A 21,221-nucleotide genomic window follows, 5' to 3' on the forward strand; every position below is an offset into this window, starting at 1 on the left:
TGATGTTGTGTAACGTGTTTCTTGGTAAGGGCATAGAGATGTCCAAACATGCAGATAAGTAGTCATATGATGAGTATACCGAACAACCCTCCCTCGGACTTTCCAAGTGGTTATCATTCATCGAGAGGATAAGTCTGTGGTTATGATTGTACACAATTAGTCCTTACGACCCGAGACAACACTGATGCTCTACATGCTAGGGATGTGCTTTGACTCGTTTACCGGCTCCAGGAGAGTCATCAGGTGGTGAGATTGGGTACAGTTGCGACACATATAGGAGCCAGTGCATTGTAGTCGGGAATTCACCGCTCACCTACGGCTGTGGATATCCTATGTGATCTGATGAAATAATAGTGCATGGAATCTCTGGCCAGAGTATGAGATGTACGTTAGAGAAGAAGTTCTCCAATAGTACATGCGATAGCACTATTTATATGTATCACATAGTTATCGAATTAATATCTAACCTTCGATGAACCAATGGTTGCAGATTCGATCGGGATATATGAGATGAAGGGACCGTACTGTACGTTAATCATAATCGACTAGTTCTTGCAGACATTATCAGTTATACCTAGGGAATCATGGGGCGATGCTACTAGAAGCTCTTACCATGATTCGATGGGTTTATTCAGAAATATGATTCTGACATTCTGATGATCAATTTTTGATACATGAATGTGGAAAATTAGGGTAAGTCCGAATAAACGAAAATGTCCTGAATCACAAAGAGTTGTGAAGCCACGGCTAGTTGTATCCCTGAACCATTGAGGGTCACACAAGACTATATCATTTGTTCCCGTTGAGATAATAAATTCAAGAAGATGGATTTATATTATGATACAGTAATTTTAAAGAGTTGAATTTATGATAATTAAATTTTGAGAAAATAAATTCAAGGAGTTGAATTTATGATATAGTAAATTCAAGAAATTGAATTTATAAAATTTGTAGATAATAAATTCAGGAGTTGAATTTATAAAATTTGAGGATTTAAATTATTAAACTCAAAAGTCGAGTTTATTAAATATTAAATTAAAAATAGTGAAAAGTATGTTTAATAAGCTTGTAGGAATACAAGTCTAACATACTAAATAATTAAAGTTCTTAATAGACTTTGATTAATTAATTAAACTAGTTGGACTAATCCAATTAATTAATCAAGCCTATTAATATTAATTATGATAACTAGGTCATGACTTGATTATACAAGAGAGTTGAGAGGCCATAACCCTAGCCACCACAAGATACCAATTTTCGAAAATACTCTACTCTCTCTCACCTAAATATTTTGGCCCTCTCTTTTGAAAAAAAGTGTGACCCATCTCTCAAACTTTGATCTCTAACGTAAAATCTCTTCTAATTTTTATATTGCAAAATAGAAGAGGAACAAATCATCTAGCCGTGGACATGATTCGACGAATAAAGAAAGGAGTTTCTGAAGAACGTTCGTAGGGAATTCATCAAGAACTATTTCCGCTAACCCCGAATAGTTGAAGCCGTGTGAATATTTCACCAAAAGTATAAAGTTTAAACTCTCTATGAATGTTTGATTATAAAAACCATACAAGTGCTCAAAACAAATATATTTTGATTGTCAAAATAAAATAAAATTTTAAAACTTCTGCTGCGTTTGGGCACGAAAAAACCGAGAACCAACACTAATCATTTATAATATGTATATAACTGGACAGCATATCAAATCATTAATTATTAAAAAAAAAAAAGGAAGAATCATTTGTACTCTTGAAAATTATCCAGCCGCGGCAAAACGTACGTCATGCAGTGGTTATTTTCTTTCTGGCAGTATATACCCATACATTTAATTTAATCAGCCAAAGAAATTCTTCATTATAGAAGAGGATCGCAGTCATGGATTTTGGTCTTGCCACTTTCTTTTCTTCTCTATATATATGTGTATGTATATGTAGAAAAAACTAACATATATTTGCACACAAACACAACAATGGAGAATTTTATCCCATTCAACCCAAACTTATCCTTAGCCTTGCCAATATTACTTCTCCTTTTCATCACTATCTGGTTGAGAAATTTTGCAAGAAGAAACCCTTTTCCACCGGGGCCAAAGGGTTTACCATTGATAGGCAACTTGCTCATGATGAAAGATTTAACCCACCACAGACTGGCGGAGCTGGCGGAGGTCTACGGCGGATTGCTCCACCTGAAAATGGGGCGGCTTCACATGGTGGCGGTGTCCACGCCGGAAATCGCAAGGCAAGTCCTACAAACACAAGACAACTTGTTCTCTAATCGTCCTGCCACGGTTGCAATAAGTTACTTGACCTACAATAGAGCGGACATGGCTTTTGCACATTATGGACCCTTATGGAGGCAGATGAGAAAGATTTGTGTCACTAAGCTTTTTAGTCGAAAAAGGGCCGAATCGTGGGCGTCGGTTCGCGAACAGATCGACTCGTTTTTGAAGAATGTCGATGCTAGGATAGGTTCATCTGTCAATATTGGCGAGATGGTGCTTGGGTTGACTAGGGATATCACTTATAGGGCTGCGTTCGGATCCATATCAGAAGAAGGGCAAGAGGAATTCTTGAGGATCATGCAAGAATTTTCCAAGCTTTTTGAGGAATTTAATGTTCTGGATTTCATGCCTTGGTTGGGTTGGATTAATTACCAAGGCGGAGATTTACACAAGAGGCTTGATAGAGCTCGAGGATCGTTGGATGTATTTATCGATAAGATTATAGATGATCATCTAGAAAAGAAGACAAATAGAAAAAGTAACAAAGTTTCTGATGGTTTTGAGGATGATATGGTTGACGAGTTGATGGAATTTTGTGATGAAACTGGAGGAAAACGTGATTTAGGGTCGGCTGTAAGTATTACTAGAGACAACATCAAGGCCCTGATCATGGTAATATTATTTTTAATTTATGTGTCAGCCTATAATTTTTGGAGATGATGCTTTAATTTAATCTTAATTACAATATATATATATATATATATATATATTTATTTGATTTCTAAATTATTTTCCCCCCATAATATCGTAATCATGTTCCATCGACATATTTTCTTGTATGGATTTTTTCCATTTTCTAAAGGATGTCATGTTTGGAGGGACCGAAACCGTGGCATCGGGCATAGAATGGGCCATGGCAGAGCTAATGAAGAGCTGGGAGGACCTAACCAAACTACAACAAGAACTAGCTAATGTAGTGGGATTAGACCGAAAAGTCCACGAGTCCGACCTCGACAAGCTCACATACCTCAAATGCGTCGCCAAAGAAACCCTCCGTCTCCACCCTCCGATCCCCCTCCTCCTCCACGAGACCACCGTCGACACCCTGGTTGATGGGTTCAGGATTCCGGCTAGGGCACGCGTGATGATCAACTCGTGGGCCATTGGCCGGGACAAAAATGCATGGGATGAGCCTAGCACATTCAAGCCCTCAAGGTTCCTAGACGTTGGTGCACCGGATTTTAAAGGAAGTAACTTTGAGTTTATACCATTCGGGTCGGGTCGGAGGTCGTGCCCTGGTATGCAGTTAGGGCTCTATGCATTGGAGTTGACCGTGGCTAACCTTTGCCATTGCTTCAATTGGACTTTACCGGACGGCATGAAGCCTAGTGAGCTTGATATGAATGATGTGTTTGGACTCGCCGCACCTAGGGCAGTACAACTTGTGGCTATCCCGAGTCGTCGTCTCACTCGACTAACATAGTGTGCTAAATGGAATTATATTTTGGTGCATTAATTTTTATTAATGTACATTGAAAATATTATGAATAAGGATTTTATTTTGTTGGGTTATTACAATCAATTCAAATCAAGTAAATCACATTCATGAGTGGAAGAATGAAGAAAAGAGTAAAGTAAAAAAGTTGATTATTTCATTGAAGAATATAAGCTTGTTATTGTTGTATTTACAATGTTTAAATAGGACTAAGTGGAAGTTATCCTGATGTCTACGTTGGATTTATTCCTTATTATGAGATGTTTAATAAAAATTCAATATTACTACTTTGTTAATATTATACTTGTATCTAACTCAATCTCAAAAGCTAGCCAAGAGGGATGATTGTCTAAGTTTATATATGCAATTCTCAGAAACTCTATCTAACTGATTTTAGACATCTTAACAGACCGTCGCGTCTAGGAACGAAACTGGAGCGTGAAGATATTAAAGAATGGTCCAACTATGGACAATCTAAAACATAATAGTGAGCATGCGCTCTGATACCATGTTAAGATTGAGATTTGGACCTAACTCAACCTAAAAAATTAGCACAATGGGCGGATGATTGTCAAATTCTATATATGCAACTCTCAGAAACTATATCCAACAGATGTTGGACATCTTAACATACTCCTCTCCTGCAAAAAAATAAACAAGTGGAGCATGAAGACATTAATGAGTGACTCAACTATGGTCAGTCTAACACGTAACGATGAGTGTCAGCTATGATTCCATGTTAAGATGAGACTCGGATCTAACCCAAATCCAAAAACTAACTCAAGAGAGATGATTGAGCAAGTCCACATATACAAAATCTAATCGTTGTGAGACATCATAACATACTTGTGACATGACAAATATTTTCAGTGTAACATAAAATATAAAATTATCTAAAAACTTGAAAGAATTATAATTCCATGCAAATGAAAATCAATCAATCATCCTCTATAAAATAAAAGATCCAGTCAGTTTTACATCCCAAATAAGATTCATAACTATAAGGTCGATGGAAGTATTTCTATAACGATGAAAAAACTATTTTCAAATTGTTGGGACATTTTCATGCATATGATATTGGCTGATATTTGGTTTCATTTCGAAACCATATTTTTGTCTTTCGCAATCTAAGTTTGCGATTCAACTTCTCACGTTTCACAAAAACAACTTGATTAATTAGTTTATAAATTCATAATCGCTCTTGATTTATAGCTCATCTAACACTAAAGTCTCAAATTTAGGACGAAGTCTCAAGTTACAGACCCAATTATAATTGTCTCTTAAATTTAAAAAAAAACACAATCTAATAAACTATAATATATGAACAGTGATACCCTGCTCACCCTTTAATGAGCGACCATGGGCGCCAGCTGCCAGCTGTAATTTTTCTTTTTCTTTTATTTCGATTTATTGATTATTTTCGTTCGTCGATTGACTGATTGAGGAAGAAAATTTCAACCACGCTTTGGTCGACACAAGCTGGTCGACCAAGCATGGGTCGACCAAAAAACAGTGTTCTACCCAAGCTTGGGTCGATCAAAACATGGGTCGACCAATGTTTTGGTCTACTAAACTTGCGTAGACCTAAAACTTTGGGTCGGTAGTTTTGGGTCGATCAACGCTTGAACCAAGCTTGGTCGACCAAAAAATAGCGTGTGTCAAAAACTGGACAAGCAAACTAATTTTTTTTTTTTTTTTTTGAAAAATGAGCGTGTAATGAGTCTCATCTTTTTTAATTTAGTTTTTTGAAAAATAAAAATAAAAGAAAAAGAGCTGGCAGCTGACGCCCATGATCGCTCATTAACATCGTTCTATGGAAGGGGAGGTGTATCAATTTTCGATCAAAAAACTTGAACTTAAATTGTATAAAGACATAATGACAAAAACATCAACAATTAGAACACATCACCAAATTGCAACTGATTAGCACAGCTAAAAAGATCATAATTAAGCGTCCAATTGAATAAATTAAAATCACTCAATCTAATCTCAACTAATCCACCAGCATCGCTTTCAAAGGGCCAAGTTGATAGCAAACTCACTCTCTTCCATTAATATGTCATAAAAAATGATATTATGTTACGGTTTTACGAAAGGATTTGAATAATGAATTTGAAATAACACTTATATCGAGTACATTTCAAATCCATAATAATTATCATTATATCAGTATAAATTTAAAATTGACGTATCTGAAATTCACCGAACATGATTGAAATACATAGTTTCAAATTCTCCAATTCAAACGCACCCTTAAATTAAAGGCAAAAACTTGTGTGAGACGGTCTCATGGGTCGCATTTTGTGAGACAGATCTCTTATTTGAGTCATCCATGAAAAAATATTAATTTTTATACTAAGAATATTACTTTTTATTATGCATATCGGTAGTGTTGACCCGTCTCACGGATAAAGATTCGTGAGACCGTCTCAAAAGAGACCTTCTCTAAATTAAAAATATGAAAGGTGAAAGTTATGATAAATCCTAATTTTTTGCAAATATCTATATATTTTTTGAGTCCATTTAGAAGTAATTGTGTTTAGTATCTTAAATATATTTTATAAGAGTCGCGATTGGCCTTTAGCACACGTAGAACGTTATGCGGACCGAGCAGTTGTGAGATAAGAATGAATAAAACACAACTTAGAGTAGTTGGTGAATAATTAAATGAAGCTCTTGGAAGGATTAGTATGGAAAATATTTGACCACTTAATTACGCTAATTCGAGTTTGGGACGATTTCTTGAGTTTTCTTCGCGTTTCCGAAAGATTTCATGTAAGCTTTCAAGGGAGAACGTTTCATATATATAGCTTTTGAGATATTGCTATGAGTTTTCAAAAAGATTGGAGGAAGTTCAAACAGAAGAATAATTTGCACCAAATTCCAAATATCGACTCTTAAGTTTAAAAAGAAAGTCATTTAATTGTTACAATATAAGTGTACCTATGTGTCATTTAGTGGATCGGAGGATTGTTTCTCCTTTTTGTTATATGGTGCAATTTCAGTTCTTGGATCATCAACACAAGTCAATTTTATTAAGAAACTCGTGTAATCTAATTATATTGGGATATGAAAATAATTAAGTATAAACTAACTTTTTGGTAATTTGTTAATATGCCTATATGATTCTAGGAATGATAATGAGTCAGAGTCTAAAAAATGGTCTAAGGCGAGTCTCGAGTTTGGTCGAGCCCATTAAAATAATATATATGTATATATATTATTAATTATTTATTTTTATACTAAAATAATTAATACCTTATCTATAATTTTAGTTTATAAAATTTTGGGTTGAAATCATTTTATGTTATTATTACATGTTTAATATGAAATATATCGTTACAATTTTTTTGGTTATTTATTGAATACAAATCGATATGTTTTAACAAGTGATAATATTTTTTGTCCTCAATATTATTAACATAAATTTGGACATATAAATTTAATGGTTCATTAATTTTAATATTTTCTATTGAATAAATATAAAATTCTATATTTTCGTCAGGTTCAATCTGGATTAAACTTGACGTGTTCACGGGGCGGGACGGGTCTCGTGTTTGACCAAACCAGCCGAACCCGGAGCTGTTGCCATCCCGAAGTGATTCTGAGGAGTGGATTTCATCGAACCTTATAAAAATCCTATGTATGACTCTATCTTTTATTTTCTACTAAAGTAGTATTGTCACAGTACAAATTTAATTAATTGATAATTATATTAAACCAAGAACCATAAAACATAATTCAAACTTTATCTGAATCATATAAGAGTAGGTCTCTTATGAAACGATCTCACGAATTTTTATCTGTGAGACGGGTCAATCCTACCGATATTCACAATAAAAAGTAATACTCTTAGCATAAAAAGTAATATTTTTTCATGGACGACTTAAATAAGATATATGTCTCACAAAATACGACTCGTGAAATCGTCTCACACAATTTTTTGCCATCATATAAATGTAGACTTGTTCGATGTTAATGGGTGGGTAACATCAACTGACAAGATCAAATCAATATGGTCATAACCTGGGCATTGAGCACCAAAGTTTCCAACATATATATACAGTTCCCTATATCAAAGTTTCCTAAATATGTGCATTAAAACTAGCATCTTACAGACCATGAATTTGTTCTAATCCACTTTGACCTTTTGTTTGCAGTTAAGTATAAATATAACACGAACTATAATGTTTACTCTAGTCTCCATCTCTTAAAATAGGGGTACAACTTTAAAAGAACACAACATAATGAATGATCACATTAAGGAACAAAACAATTTTACAACATGCTTTCCCAATATAAAGAAAGATAAATGCGCTAAGCAAGCTCAGAATGCCTGAATCATTGCCTTATTGTTTGCTGGCGAATATGCGAATCATTCCTATTCCAACGGCGGATAAAGATACGAGGGTTCCTATGCAGTACTTGATCACATCATACTTTGCTGCTTCAATTTGAGCCCTCAGTTCATGGATTTCCTATAACAGTTAATAATCCAATAATAATAGAGAATTAGTAATTTTAGTGTTTTTACTGGTGACAATTATCATTTTTGGCACTAAAATGTTGTATAGCCAATATATTTGATTCTTCATGCTATAAATAGTTAATTTTGCAGTCAATTCTTTCCTTAGAAACTATTTTTGCTCAAAGTATGCTGGACATTTCTCCAAAAAGAAAGTGATAAACTTGGAATCATCATATCGAATTCCAAAGTTTATCTTGAGATGGGGTTATATTTTTAATTTATGAAATATCAGTCCAATTTGAACCTACTAAGACATACATGTAAAAAATATTACTCGTACCAATACTCACAATTTTCAGAAAAATGATAAAATGTTTCGCTGCTCGAACAATGGTCACATGAATAAAAAAGGAAGCAGCAACTAAGAGACTAAATTGGCCACTTAGGAACAAGAAAATGCTATTTTTCTATTTAACATGTGAAGTAAAATCACTTCCTAAACGCAAATGCAATTTTACACAAGTAAAAAAAATGAAAAACTCACCCGATCAAGCTTGTTTGTAAGGTTTGCTGTTTCTGCACTCTGATTAGCAAGCTCCTCACGAATCCGACTTTGTGTAAAAAAATTAATTAAACGAGAACAATGGCATATAAAGTAATCAGTGAGATGAAAATACATCCAATTTTATTCTCATATCCTTACCCTCTTTCGAGATTTAAATCTAGGCGTTGTCCAGCAGTCGCCTTGTCAATTTCATACCTATCTCAAGGAGCATTAGTCAATTGACTGACTGTTGACATAGTTCATGCAAAAATAAAAATGGGATTTATTTAAAAGACAGACCTTAGTTCACCACGCATTTTCTCAATATCATTTCGTAGCTTTTCAGCCTCGCGTTGAAGTAAAGAAAAATGATGGTCCTGCATCAACAGAGGCAGCAAAATGGATGTGAATGAGTCACAATAGTGACTGCGTAATTATAGCAACTATAAAAAATTATTAACTTCATCCTTTTTCATGCCTTATGTGATGATAGCCCTCAGCCTCCAATATCCAAGAACAGAGATATGTTTTCATGTTTACATATCTAGTTAAAACAACTAAACCATAAAAATGAAAGTCTTCTTTGCAAACAAGCAGCAGATTCAGCACAAAATGGAACAAGAAACAAATTTCAGTTACTGCATTTTTAGGATAGTTCCTTCACCCCAGGCTTCAATTGATCAACATCTTAACTAAATAATTAACCTCTATCTAATGAACAACACTTGCAATATGGGCCCTCTAACCACTCTTGCAATATTGGTCTTCAGAAAGGGTCTCAAATTCAATAACTTAAAACTAAATCATTGCTGAGATTATAAATGAGTCAGCATTTAGTAGATCAGTTTTTGACATGGAAACAATTTCATACCTGAGAACTTTGAATTTCAGACTTAAACTTGGAAAGACTGGCTTCTTGTTTCATCTCAATCTACGATAACAAAAATTAAGGAAAATTTTCATCTAAACACAGGAAACTCAAAGCTAAACCTTACATCACAATTTACATAAAAACGCTTTGAGTGTTCAATGAAAATATATGCACTGGAAAACACTGGAAGAACTCTTACTCGCTGCATCTCGGTTCTTGAAATAAGATTTTGCGATATATTCTCCAAACTGTCATCCAAAACCTCAGTTATAGCAGATGTAATTGCCTCAGCATGCTTTGAAGGTATGCCTTGTGCTTCTAAACTCTTCACCTGGCCACAAAACAGAAGCAACTAATATTCACCCCTCCTCTACTTTATTTTGCTACTATAATTAAGGGTAAAAATAAAAACCTAGGAAGAAGCACAGACTGCCATTTACTTATTAACAGTATAATCCCATCAGCAATTGGTAATCAGTGTTCAAATAATGTTGGATAATCCATTCACCTAAATGCTGAATGCATCCAGGCATTTTACTTTTACACTTTAATTCTTATCTCAAGCAAAAAAGTAAATTAATAACACACGAACATGTAGAAGAATAAACATCATAAAGACATTTTCCATATCATTGTCAAACATTATTGATTAGAAATGGAAACTGATATGCTGTAGGTCACCCTTTAATTTTTTTGGCAAAAACAGCATTTGACGCAGTAAGTAAACATGAGTTGCAGCCAGAATTCCGTAAAGAAATGAAGAACCAGGATTAAATCACCACAGCATTTAAAAAAACCAACCTTGTTAGTTTTCAGAAGACCACATCTCACAATCACTATTACCTTAAAATGGGTAACTCCATTCCTCGTCGCAACAAACAATAAAAGAAACATTAACCAAAAGTTGAAAAAGATACCAGCGCTAGTGTGTCAACAAGATAAACGCGTCTTCCACTAGGTTTAACGAGCTGAGAGATCTGTCTGTAGTCCAATCGGTAACCAGACAAATTCGAGGACAACGAACCGTAGGATTTGACGGAAAACCGCCCAGATTGAGGTCTATTTACCGACAAGCCTCCAGCATTGATCTCTTGAAACTTTGACAAACGAATCCACAATTGAAGCGCGCGTTTACGCGCAGCCATTAAAATTCCTCGAGGAAAAAAAATCTAAATATTGGAGTATTCCTCAGATTCCAAAGAACGTAACTTCTGAAGGATTAAAAAGTGCAAAACCAACCGTTCTCTTGATTGCAACAAATAATTTTTCCTACAGAGATGGGGAAATGAAGGAAATTTGAAGAAGAAATGGTCTGTTGAGGGCGGAAAGAGAAGAATTTCGGTGATTTCAAAACTTGTAGAGGGCTACGGAAGAAACTGTTCGTCGTTGGTTGGCGGAATTTTCCACTTGATTAAATATCATCAGCAGCGTCATAACAAATGTCTGTGTTTGGGGTAATTTTCGGACAGTCGTTTTTAGTTATATTTCATCGAAGACATTTTTGTTTTAATTTTGAGGAACTTTGGACTTTGTATATAAAAGTCGCGGTTTTAAAAATACAAAAAAAATATATATATATATATATAATTTTTTAAAATGTTTTTATTAAATATTTTGAAATTTAGATAAATATTAATTTTTTCTTTCTTTTATTTTTTAATAGAATAATGTTTATTAAAATAAGTCAAAAACTTGTGTTAGACGGTCTCACAAGTCATATTTTGTGAGATATATCTCTTATTTGGGTTATTCATGCAAAAATATTACTTTTTTATGTTAAGAGTATTACATTTTGGAATGTGGATAAATGGTGGCTAAATATATGATATTTTTAAAATTGGAGAATATTATTTACACTCAACAATGTGTTAACACTCCATCTTGATTGTTAAATTTCTTGCTTCACAAATTTATTCATATTTATTTCTTTCCTTATATCACATAATTTTGATTTAATTTAAAGATAAACATGCAATATTTTTTATATATTACTGATTAAAATTTGTATGTTCTAAACAATTTTCATAATTTTTTTGTCATCTATTAAATATTAAATATTATTCTTTAACATTTAATATTTTATAATTTACCCAAGATTTATTAGGAGTATAGAAATTATTCTTCATTAATTTTACAAACACATAAAAAATGTTGAAAGTGAGATTTTTTAAATTATTGGAGTAAAAAATACAAAATATATTAAAAGTGAGATTTTTTAATTTTAAATCAAAATTTTACCAAATATTTAAAATTTAGAACATAAAAATATTAATTTGAACTATATTAATTTACAGAGAGACACAATATATTTTAAAATTAACCCATATATATAAATATATATATATATATATTTATGTTCTAAAAAATTTATATACAAATTAACTATAAATTTGATTTTAAAATAATAATTTACTAGTACTGATATTTCTTTCATAATATAAATTTTAAAACAAAATTGAATTAAAATTTTAAACCACAATAAAAATAAGACGATATGAAGTAGAATATTAATAAAAAAAACATTGAAGTGTTAAACAAAATGTTTCAAAAAATTTGAATATGATAAATTAAAATTAATGAAAAGTTCAATTAAAAGTCTTTTTAATATTTATTTTGTGTATTTTTCTAATCTAAAGATATTGTAACTAAACAAAATAAATAACATAAATTGAAGGGCCACATTATTAATTTATGAAATAAAAATTGACGATGAAATATATTTTAACAAAATTTAGAGTCACGTGATATGGTTCACATTGTAATTCTCTAATAACATTTTATATTAAAAAAAATACCATTTTATCGCAAAATGCTATTTCTCAAAAGACAAAAACTTGTGTGAGACGGTCTCAAAAGTCATATTTTATTAGACGGATCCATTTTTTGGGTCATCAATGAAAAAGTATTACTTTTTATGTTAAAAGTATTACTTTATATTGTGAACATCGGTAGGGTTGACTCATCTTTCAAATAAAAATTCGTGAGACCAACTCACGAAAGATCTACTCTTCTCAAAATATATAACTTAATTTATGTATCTAATTTATTTGAGAATTTTAAAAAAAACTTATAAAATTGGTAATATTTTGAAAACTTGTGATATAACTCCCTAAAAAAGAAATAAATATAATTAATTTTTAGACAAAATGATGCTTATATTATTTTTAATATATATATATATATATATTTAACCACAATCTTTATTTATATAATAACTTGTGTTAATTTATTTTTATTAATTTATTTTTTTATTATCTAATATAGATTTTAATTTCACTACAATCTATCCTACCCTGCTTTGAATCACATCCGTCTCACGAGGCTCCCCTCGTCGTATCCACTCCTTGCCTCCATTTGCCCGAGCAGCGCGCCGTCGCTTTACAACAGGTTTCTCCCTCTTTCTTCTTCCTTCGTCTGACCGTTGGGAATCCATCTGAATTTTCATTTATTTACATTGATTTTCCGGATTTGTGTATGATATGTTTTGTTTTTTTCACTTATCTTTCTGGGTATTTTGTAATTGTGAATGGTATCGTTTTTTTGTTTTTTTACTTTTAATGTTCGTTGATGGTTTATTATTCGGCGGACGTGTAATCATGGGCTCAGATTTGTTTTAATTTTGAGATGTGTAGTGTGATTCGAGTCATTCGACTCATAGTCGTTTTGATTGGTTGATGTGTTTTGAGCTGTTTTTGGAGCTGCGTTTGTGTTTATATTTCTCAGAATTTATGGTGGTTCCTGGTTTTCGTCACGATTACATTTTGGGGTTTCAGATCTGTAGTTTGAAGAGTTGCTGCTAGTTCTGTTTTAGGTATCTTGAAGTTTGTTCATCTGGATTCACCCATTTTTTGTCTTAATTGAGCTACGAAGAGACTTGTTTATATCCAGAAGTTATGCGTCATAACCACGGTCTGGAATCTGTAATTTGATGACTAGTTGTTGGTTCTTTTTTGGCGCCTTGGTGTATCTTAAGATGGGTAGATTTTCCGATGTTTTGAGGTGTTATTAAGGTATTTTTTTCAGGGATTTGTACTTAACTATTATGTTTTATGTTTTCATTTTCCTCACTCAGCGATTGTTCGCTGGAATAGTAAATATGGTATTAAGAATTTTTATGGTAAGTTGTGTCGTGCTTAATTTGAATAATCTTGTTTCCTTTTTTCTCTGCTATTTGTTGTTCCGAGAAGTTATAATTCATCATTATGGTTTCAGATATAATTTGATGGGAAGATGTTGGTTCCATAGTGTTATTATGAACCGGAATTCCAGTCAATTTTAGTTTAATGTCCTGCCAGATGCATGGCGCTAGTAATCCATGAACATGAGGATCGTTGACCCCATAACATGGGAATGGATATCTGATCTTTTTATTTTGTTGAGAATGGGCAACAATTTGGTCTCAAAATTAAAGAAAAGACAAATCAAATGACAGCATATTTTATAAATGAAGGCATCAACTGTTTACTTGTTATACTTTGTTAAATTTACTGTGAGATATTAAAATATTGGTTAACTGAATGAAGGCTAAAGATTAGTCATTAGATAGAAATTTCAATGTTTTGTATCCCATTGAAGCGAACCACAGTTGACTCCCCTGTCAAACTTGACGGTTTGCTGTTCTTTCTGATTCTTCCACTTATCTGTCTAGTATGAGAGTATTGACATTCTGATCACTGATTAATAAAACCATTCAAGAATAAAAAGTTAACTGTGGAGATGGTGTGAGCCGCAGAAACTCTCTACATCTGAAGGCTGGAATGTCTGAAATTGAAATGAAGTAGTGGTCAGCTTCTGTTATTAGTTGTTAGATGTGCTACAATATCGAAGGAGATGCTTGTAATACCAAAGATGTCACTGGTACATTGAATTTTTGAATTCGAGAATTTAATGGGTGTTGGTTCTATGTATGTGATTGATGTTGGGTGGTATGTGTTTGTTGAAATATTATATTAGTGTGGTGTTGGATTTTGGTGTTTCAAATCATGAAGGTAAGGTGAAGATTTTCTGGGACTCATTGACATGGTATTGGATGTATGGTTGTGGTGGACAGGGAAGAGGCAGCAGCTGTGGTGTTGGTGACATTGTTGCACGTAGGTATTGATTTGTTGATTGGGATAGTTTGAAAATGAGCTTAGACAACAGGAGCCGTAGCAGGAGCAGGAGCAGGAGCCCAATGGATCGTAAGATCCGTACTCAGCGCTATTCCTATCGTGATGCACCCTATAGGCGGGATTCAAGGCGGGGTTTCAGGTTATTTGGTCTCAATTCATTCCTTTTTTGCAACTCTTTTCACTCTTACATGTGTTGGTTGAGAAGGAGGGGGCAGTTGATGTATGGGATCAACTTGAATGGAAGCAGCTCCAATGTCCCTGGTTGCTAGATGTCTTTTGGATCTTGCTTGAATCTCCTTCTTGACTAAACTGCTTTTAGAAATTCATACGAATGTTTTTGGTTCCTCGTGCTTCATCCTTCACTCTGATCCCAAGTTATTAAGAAAACTAGAAAAAGCTCTACAAAATGGATTGAATTATTTGTGTTTACTGCCTTGTTCTTCCCTATGGCATTGCAGCATCATGAGATGGTGTCCTTTTCCATATATTTAGAGAGTTTTTCATCTGCTGTTTCCATATATTTAGAGTGTTTTCTTTTGCAGCGAGAACAGCTTGTGCAACAACTGCAAAAGGCCTGGCCATTTTGCGAGAGAATGCCCCAGTGCTGCTCTCTGCCACAACTGTGGTCTTCCTGGGTAAGTGCCCTTTGGTACCCCGTACCCTTGCCGTTCAAAGATACCGTATGTGTATAATCATGTTGTAACAGCTAGTATCTCATTATTATTTTTGAGAAATTGAGCATGCATACTTAAAGTTGGCCCTTTTAATAGTAAGTAGTTTCTCATCTTCTCGATGTATTTAGAATTCAGTAATTTTTTCGTTTTATTATTGTAAAACATTATTTGAAGATGGTAACATTTCAAGACATAAAATTTTTATGCCGTGTCTCCATAATGCATATGAAAAATGATTCTTGATATAGTACTTTTTTTCCTTGTGTCTATGCTTGTCCACTTCACCTTCTGGCAGTGTGAAGCTGCTTCTTGATAGTAATAGTCTGCTCCCTTTGCCTTGAGACACACACACACTCTTTACACATATGTATATATATTAAATTTCAAGTCTAATACCACTTGACTAATCATGTTCTATTTTAATCTTTTACTTCAGTTTTGTTTATAATTTGGACTCACCTGCCCTCTGTGGAGAGAAGTCTCGTTATTTTTAACCTTCCACGGTGATTTGAAATTTGAATCAGGCATTTCGCATCAGAATGCAATACAAAAGCTCTTTGCTGGAATTGCCGAGAACCTGGCCACATGGCTGGAAACTGTCCAAATGAAGGCATTTGCCACACTTGCGGGAAAGCTGGGCATCGTGCCAGAGACTGCACGGCTCCTCCAATGCATCCTGGCGATATGAGGCTGTGCAACAACTGCTACAAGCAGGGCCACATGGCAGCTGACTGCACTAATGACAAGGCCTGCAAGAATTGCAGGAAACCAGGCCATATAGCTCGTGACTGTCAAAATGACCCTGTCTGCAACACATGCAACATATCTGGGCACATGGCGAGAGACTGTCCCAAGGGAGGCCACCTGTTCGATGATAGGGTTGGTGGGATTCGTGGAGGTGGGTTTCGTGATATCGTGTGTCGGACTTGCCAGCAGGTGGGGCATATGAGTAGGGACTGTGTTTCAATGACTATATGTCACAACTGTGGGGGAAGAGGGCATATGGCATTCGAATGCCCATCTGGGAGGTTCCTGGACCGTCTTCCACGAAGGTACTAGAGGAAGAAATCTCTGTGGCCTGTGTTTGACAAATCGTTGTTCTCTTTTCTAGGTTCTATGAACTAAGTTGATGTTGCACTTTTAACTGATTTTCAGTCCGAATCTCATTACGACTTTTTATTCCCAAGACAATTTATGAATCATGTCCGCAGTACCCGTTCAAGTCGAAGAGCATTTAGCATCTGACTTGTCGAATGGTGCTTTATTCCCTTTATGAGTATTTGGCTTGTATGAGAGAGCTGTGTTTATGTTACATGGGCTGTGTGGAGATATATCGATATATCTATTGTAACATAGATTGTTAAATAGTTTGATCACAATATCGTGCGGCCATATCTTTGCTGACTAGAAAGTTTAACTGTATGTAATTGTGAAAAATTAATATTTGACATTGCGCAAGAGTTTCACATTTCAGACAAAATTTTGAAATTGTACAAATTCAACAGTGATGTTTTAATTGTTTGTACAACATAGATATCTGCATAGAATAGGTACGGTGGTTATTCTCGCTGTCCCAACGTATTAGGAAATAACTCGTACTTTTTTTTTAATTATATTTTCTTCAAAATCAAGCTTACGTCTTCAGCTGTTTGTATCGGAGTTGATACAACCTATTTGTTTTTGTTTTTTTATTTATTTATCAGTTTTCTAAAATAGATGAAACGAAGCCATGGAAAAAGAAAACTTTAAGTAAATCATATTAAGCGTGAAAAAGTGTGATTAAGTGTTTTAGATAAAATTTTAAGTTTTTTTTTTTTATCTTAAGTTAACTCTTTTAAAAAAAAAAATTACATTAAATTTTAGTATGAGATTTACTCTTTACACGCTTAATTTCATATTAAATCAGTTTAAATTTATGAAGTTTGAAACGCATTTAAAAGTTAAAACCTTAGATTTTAGTATGTGTCTTGATTTGCCAGGTATGTAGCAACTAACATTTTAGTCAATAATATTCACATTTATTGGTAAAAAAACACAAAATGTAATTTTGTGCCAATATTTAATGTATAAATATGACTCCATTTTGTGTTAAAATATTGGGATTTATATACTTTTCATGCCAATGAACCCTGGTATTATTATTTTTTGGTAATATTATTGAACTTTTGAATGATATCATAAATCATAATAAATTTGCAGCCCCTCCCCTGCTTAGATTTCAATTTGTAAGCATAAACCCTAGTTGCCCATATTTCTCTCGAGAGGCCTAGATTGATTCTCACTGTTGTCCTCATTTTCTCAGGTGGTGTTCATCGTTTTCAAACTTTTATTCCAATCTTTTGTGGCGTTTAACGAGAATTGAATGATTTGATATGCATTTTCGGAAGAAATAATGGAATTGTGACGCGGTAGAGATCAGGATTTGGTGTAGGTGCCATTTAATGAGTTTTGGGTTCAAAAAGGTTCTGATGAATTCAGGGCATGGAAAAACTCGCGTTTGACAACCTAATTTACGGTTTAAATGACCTCGCTTTGAGTCCAACTTTTCACTCACATTTTTTTTATTGTTTCTTGTATCGAATACTAAGTTCTATGGTTCTTGTTTTTCTCTTTGCATGTTTATATAGTTGCAGGGTCTCTTAAGTTTCTGACTTTTGGTTGTATGGATTGGTCTTCATTTTGACAGCAGCTTTTGTCAAGCCTCTGCTCGTGATTCTAACCTGTTTTAACAGAGATGGGTGCCTTTGTTTGTTTCATTGTTTTGGGAAACTAATGATTTTGTTACTAAATCGGAGTTTCTTTTTTTAGATAAGCATAATCTTTGGTATGTTGTTTTCTAATATGCAAACTGTAAAATTTTTCTTATTTGTTATATATTGTCCATATTTTGAACGTCTGTTTTTCACATTGGGAGGTTCATTTTACTGTTACATATCAACATTGCTATAATCACGTTTTTGTCTTTTAGGGAAGGGATTTCCAATTTAGAAATACCATTTATAATTTGTTGAGAATAAAGCATCCAACGTATGATGGATGAATCTAGCCTTGGCAGAATTTGAAAGCTTTTATGCATACATTGAATTATTGAAGATTATGAAACTCTTTCATATGCTCTTTTAATTAATTTTTTTTATTTATTTGTGAGATCAGATCCTGAATCGCTTTTTGCAGCGTCCGCATGTTTTTGCCATGGATGCTGTTTTTAATATGACAGAGCCTAGTGTTTCTTCCTCGGGTCTCAATTCTGTTGATTTTGGCCAAGGTGGAGCAGTGCATTCACCTGAAGATGTTGCCTGGGCTGATTCTTGTCTTGCTAAAGATCCTGAAGCACTGGAAAACGGATGGAATTCTCTTAGTGATGCTTTATTAGAAATTCTTATTTCCCAGCCTGACTCCTCGGCACATGAGTTGGATAGTACTCATGAAAGTGACAACATGGAGGTTTTTTCTTTAACTGAGGGGACAGGGGATGTGCAGAATCTTGAAAAAGCAACCATAGCTGTTGCATCTAGCGGAAAAGAATCTGAACCAAGTAGCAGTGATAGTTCAAGTGGTAATAATACTGGTGGGTTCTGGTCAAGACATAACTTAGATGATGTTTTCCTTCCTACGTATAAGGAAAATTTGGGACAACTGGGAACGTCTGATCCTGAAGTGGATATGGTTTTACAAACATTCAAACTAGATGAACCAAAGGATGACATTTTCAAGACATGGGATTTAGACATTCCACCAGAGGAAGATGATCTTATAAAGCAGCTGAATGAAGCCCTCGCAGGAAGTTCTTTGGATCCAAATTCTTCTGTTTCCGATGAATTCAAGGCATGGAAAAGCTTGAAAGATCCGCTGCTTGAGGATCTCATTTCTGAGATCAACGAGCTTTCTTTGAGTCCGAATTGACAATTTTTTACTGTTTCATATACCTGATACTAGGTTCCATGTTTCTTGTCTTGCTTTACGTATGTTTACATGATCGAATGATTAAAGCCTCTCTTTAGTCTCTAGCTCTTGGCTGTATTGATTGGTCTATATAACCCCACTTGACTGTTATGTGTGTTACATGGATTACAAGGAAAATGCTTGATGTAGCTTTCAATTATATACAATGCGTGTCTTCTGAATAAATGCTATCGACGAAGCTCTAATTTCTACTGGGAAAAAGTAGCCCGTTCTTGTTTCTGAGAAGTTCATGTTCATTTTCACTGCATCAATCAACGTTATTTTTTTTTGAAAGAACTGCGATTTTGGTCTTTTATATTTGTTTTTTAGGTTTTGGTTTTTTAATGTTGTCTTTATTCATTATTAGTAACCTATCTTCCATTTTTGATTATTTTAGTACTTTTTTATCGGAATTGTTGATGCACATATCAACAGTCTCATCGAAAAAATGACTAAAATTATATAAATAACAAAGATAACGGCCAAATGTTGAAATTTGAAAACATGGAGTATCAAAATCGTAAAAATACAAATATATGACCTAACTAATTAATATTGTCGTTTTTCTTTATTTTTCATAATTTATGATAGTCGTGTATATTTCAATTAATAATAAACTAAACTAAATTTGTTCAAAGAAAAAAATTAAACTAAACTAAATAGTCAATCACGTGAAATTCATTGAATTGCAAGAAACGTTTGAGGTTTGATCTTATTTTTCTTCATCTACCAAGCTCAGTCGTTTCTGGCAACTTAGACAGAGAAATTTATGGGGGGGGACTTGTAATATATCACAGTTGAACATCAGGGACTACTCACAATTTTATAAATAATAATTATATATACATAAATAATTTAAATTATTAAATTCCATTGCTATAAGAGAACGAATTTTTTTCCCAAAGTTTATTGATAAAATGGGATGCTATGTATTTTAGAAGTAAATTCAAATTTCTAATTTTGAAATCAATATTTACGTAAATTTTTATCTCAATGTACTACACGTGTGTTAGTTTATGCTACATTGAGAGTGTTTCTCACCATATTCCAATAATATAAGATAATGTGAGTAACTCATATTTTTATAGAAGGTAACATATATATCGATGATTCAAGTACTAACGTTTAAAATTATTATATGTGGAGAAATAGTTCGTATATAACAAAGAATAATCCGAGTTTAATGCCACCATCCTTCCTCTAAAAGGACAGGATTTTGAGTTATATAAATAACACTCCTCCTATATAAAACAAGACAAAAACTTGTGTTAGACGATCTCACGGGTCGTATCCGTGAAACGGATCTCTTATTTGGGTTATCCATGAAAAATATTATTTTTTATGCTAAGAGTATTACTTTTTATTGTGAATATGAGTAGCGTTGACCCGTCTCACAGATTAAGATCCGTGAGACGGTCTCACATGAGACCCACTCATAAAACAAAGGTAACGATTGTGTTCAACGCAACTACAAATTCAATATTACTCCAAAATGTCAACCATCTCCATTTTTATATTCAAAACTTTGAATGTAAAGCCTAATTGTACAAATATTTCCGAATAAATGAATTATTTATGCCGAGTCGTCATTTACGACATTTCTTTGAAGAAAGACGTAAGTTTTAATTAATTTTTCTTTTCAAAATGAGATTACTCATTTTTTCAAAATGTAAAATAGAGACGTTTTCATTTTTTTTCCATCTTCCAAAATAACACGATCAAGCACTCGAACATAGTCGCGACTAATATTTTATTTTGTGGGTATTTTTTTAATATTTCTACTATAACGATTTTGAAATCGAGAAGTTGAACGAACATTTTTTCGAATATGAGAAACTTTCTTCATATAACATAAATTTCGAATAGGTCTCTTGTAAGATGGTCTCATGAATCTTTAT

The 21,221-nt window shown here is 33.5% G+C and overlaps 4 protein-coding genes across 9 annotated transcripts; 3 read left to right on the forward strand and 1 right to left on the reverse strand.

Moving 5' to 3' along the window:
* Positions 1 to 1,827: 1,827 nt before the first annotated feature.
* On the forward strand, positions 1,828 to 3,790 carry LOC140828344 (cytochrome P450 84A1-like). The gene is made up of 2 exons (XM_073191332.1): positions 1,828 to 2,890; positions 3,081 to 3,790. Exons 1-2 carry the CDS (start codon positions 1,967 to 1,969, stop codon positions 3,699 to 3,701), a joined length of 1,545 nt encoding a protein of 514 aa, XP_073047433.1. The 5' UTR covers positions 1,828 to 1,966; the 3' UTR covers positions 3,702 to 3,790.
* A 3,920-nt stretch (positions 3,791 to 7,710) lies between these two features.
* LOC140827019 (protein FMP32, mitochondrial-like) lies at positions 7,711 to 11,051 on the reverse strand. Its single transcript, XM_073189593.1, has 7 exons — positions 10,514 to 11,051; positions 9,796 to 9,927; positions 9,597 to 9,656; positions 9,026 to 9,102; positions 8,885 to 8,941; positions 8,726 to 8,792; positions 7,711 to 8,191 (listed from the first exon to the last, which is right to left on the reverse strand). The coding sequence occupies exons 1-7, from the start codon at positions 10,739 to 10,741 to the stop codon at positions 8,063 to 8,065; spliced, it is 750 nt and encodes a 249-aa protein (XP_073045694.1). The 5' UTR covers positions 10,742 to 11,051; the 3' UTR covers positions 7,711 to 8,062.
* A 1,811-nt stretch (positions 11,052 to 12,862) lies between these two features.
* LOC140827020 (uncharacterized) lies at positions 12,863 to 16,693 on the forward strand. 2 transcript variants are annotated; one of them, XM_073189594.1, is made up of 4 exons: positions 12,863 to 12,983; positions 14,647 to 14,846; positions 15,250 to 15,342; positions 15,906 to 16,693. In XM_073189594.1, exons 2-4 carry the CDS (start codon positions 14,722 to 14,724, stop codon positions 16,438 to 16,440), a joined length of 753 nt encoding a protein of 250 aa, XP_073045695.1. In that variant the 5' UTR covers positions 12,863 to 12,983; positions 14,647 to 14,721; the 3' UTR covers positions 16,441 to 16,693. The 2 variants fall into 2 exon arrangements, with proteins under 2 accessions (XP_073045695.1, XP_073045697.1); XM_073189596.1 differs by lacking the exon at positions 12,863 to 12,983 and having other exon boundaries at positions 13,814 to 14,846.
* An 858-nt stretch (positions 16,694 to 17,551) lies between these two features.
* On the forward strand, positions 17,552 to 19,511 carry LOC140827021 (uncharacterized). Of its 5 annotated transcripts, none has more exons than XM_073189598.1 (2): positions 17,552 to 17,683; positions 18,535 to 19,510. In XM_073189598.1, the coding sequence occupies exon 2, from the start codon at positions 18,574 to 18,576 to the stop codon at positions 19,282 to 19,284; it is 711 nt and encodes a 236-aa protein (XP_073045699.1). In that variant the 5' UTR covers positions 17,552 to 17,683; positions 18,535 to 18,573; the 3' UTR covers positions 19,285 to 19,510. The 5 variants fall into 5 exon arrangements, with proteins under 5 accessions (XP_073045699.1, XP_073045702.1, XP_073045701.1 ...); XM_073189601.1 differs by having other exon boundaries at positions 17,573 to 17,683; positions 18,556 to 19,511; XM_073189600.1 differs by having other exon boundaries at positions 17,587 to 17,896; positions 18,556 to 19,511.
* The last annotated feature ends 1,710 nt before the right edge of the window (positions 19,512 to 21,221 follow it).

The sequence above is a fragment of the Primulina eburnea genome, chromosome 3 (assembly GCF_022965805.1).
Source record: "Primulina eburnea isolate SZY01 chromosome 3, ASM2296580v1, whole genome shotgun sequence".
Taxonomy (NCBI): domain Eukaryota; kingdom Viridiplantae; phylum Streptophyta; class Magnoliopsida; order Lamiales; family Gesneriaceae; genus Primulina; species Primulina eburnea.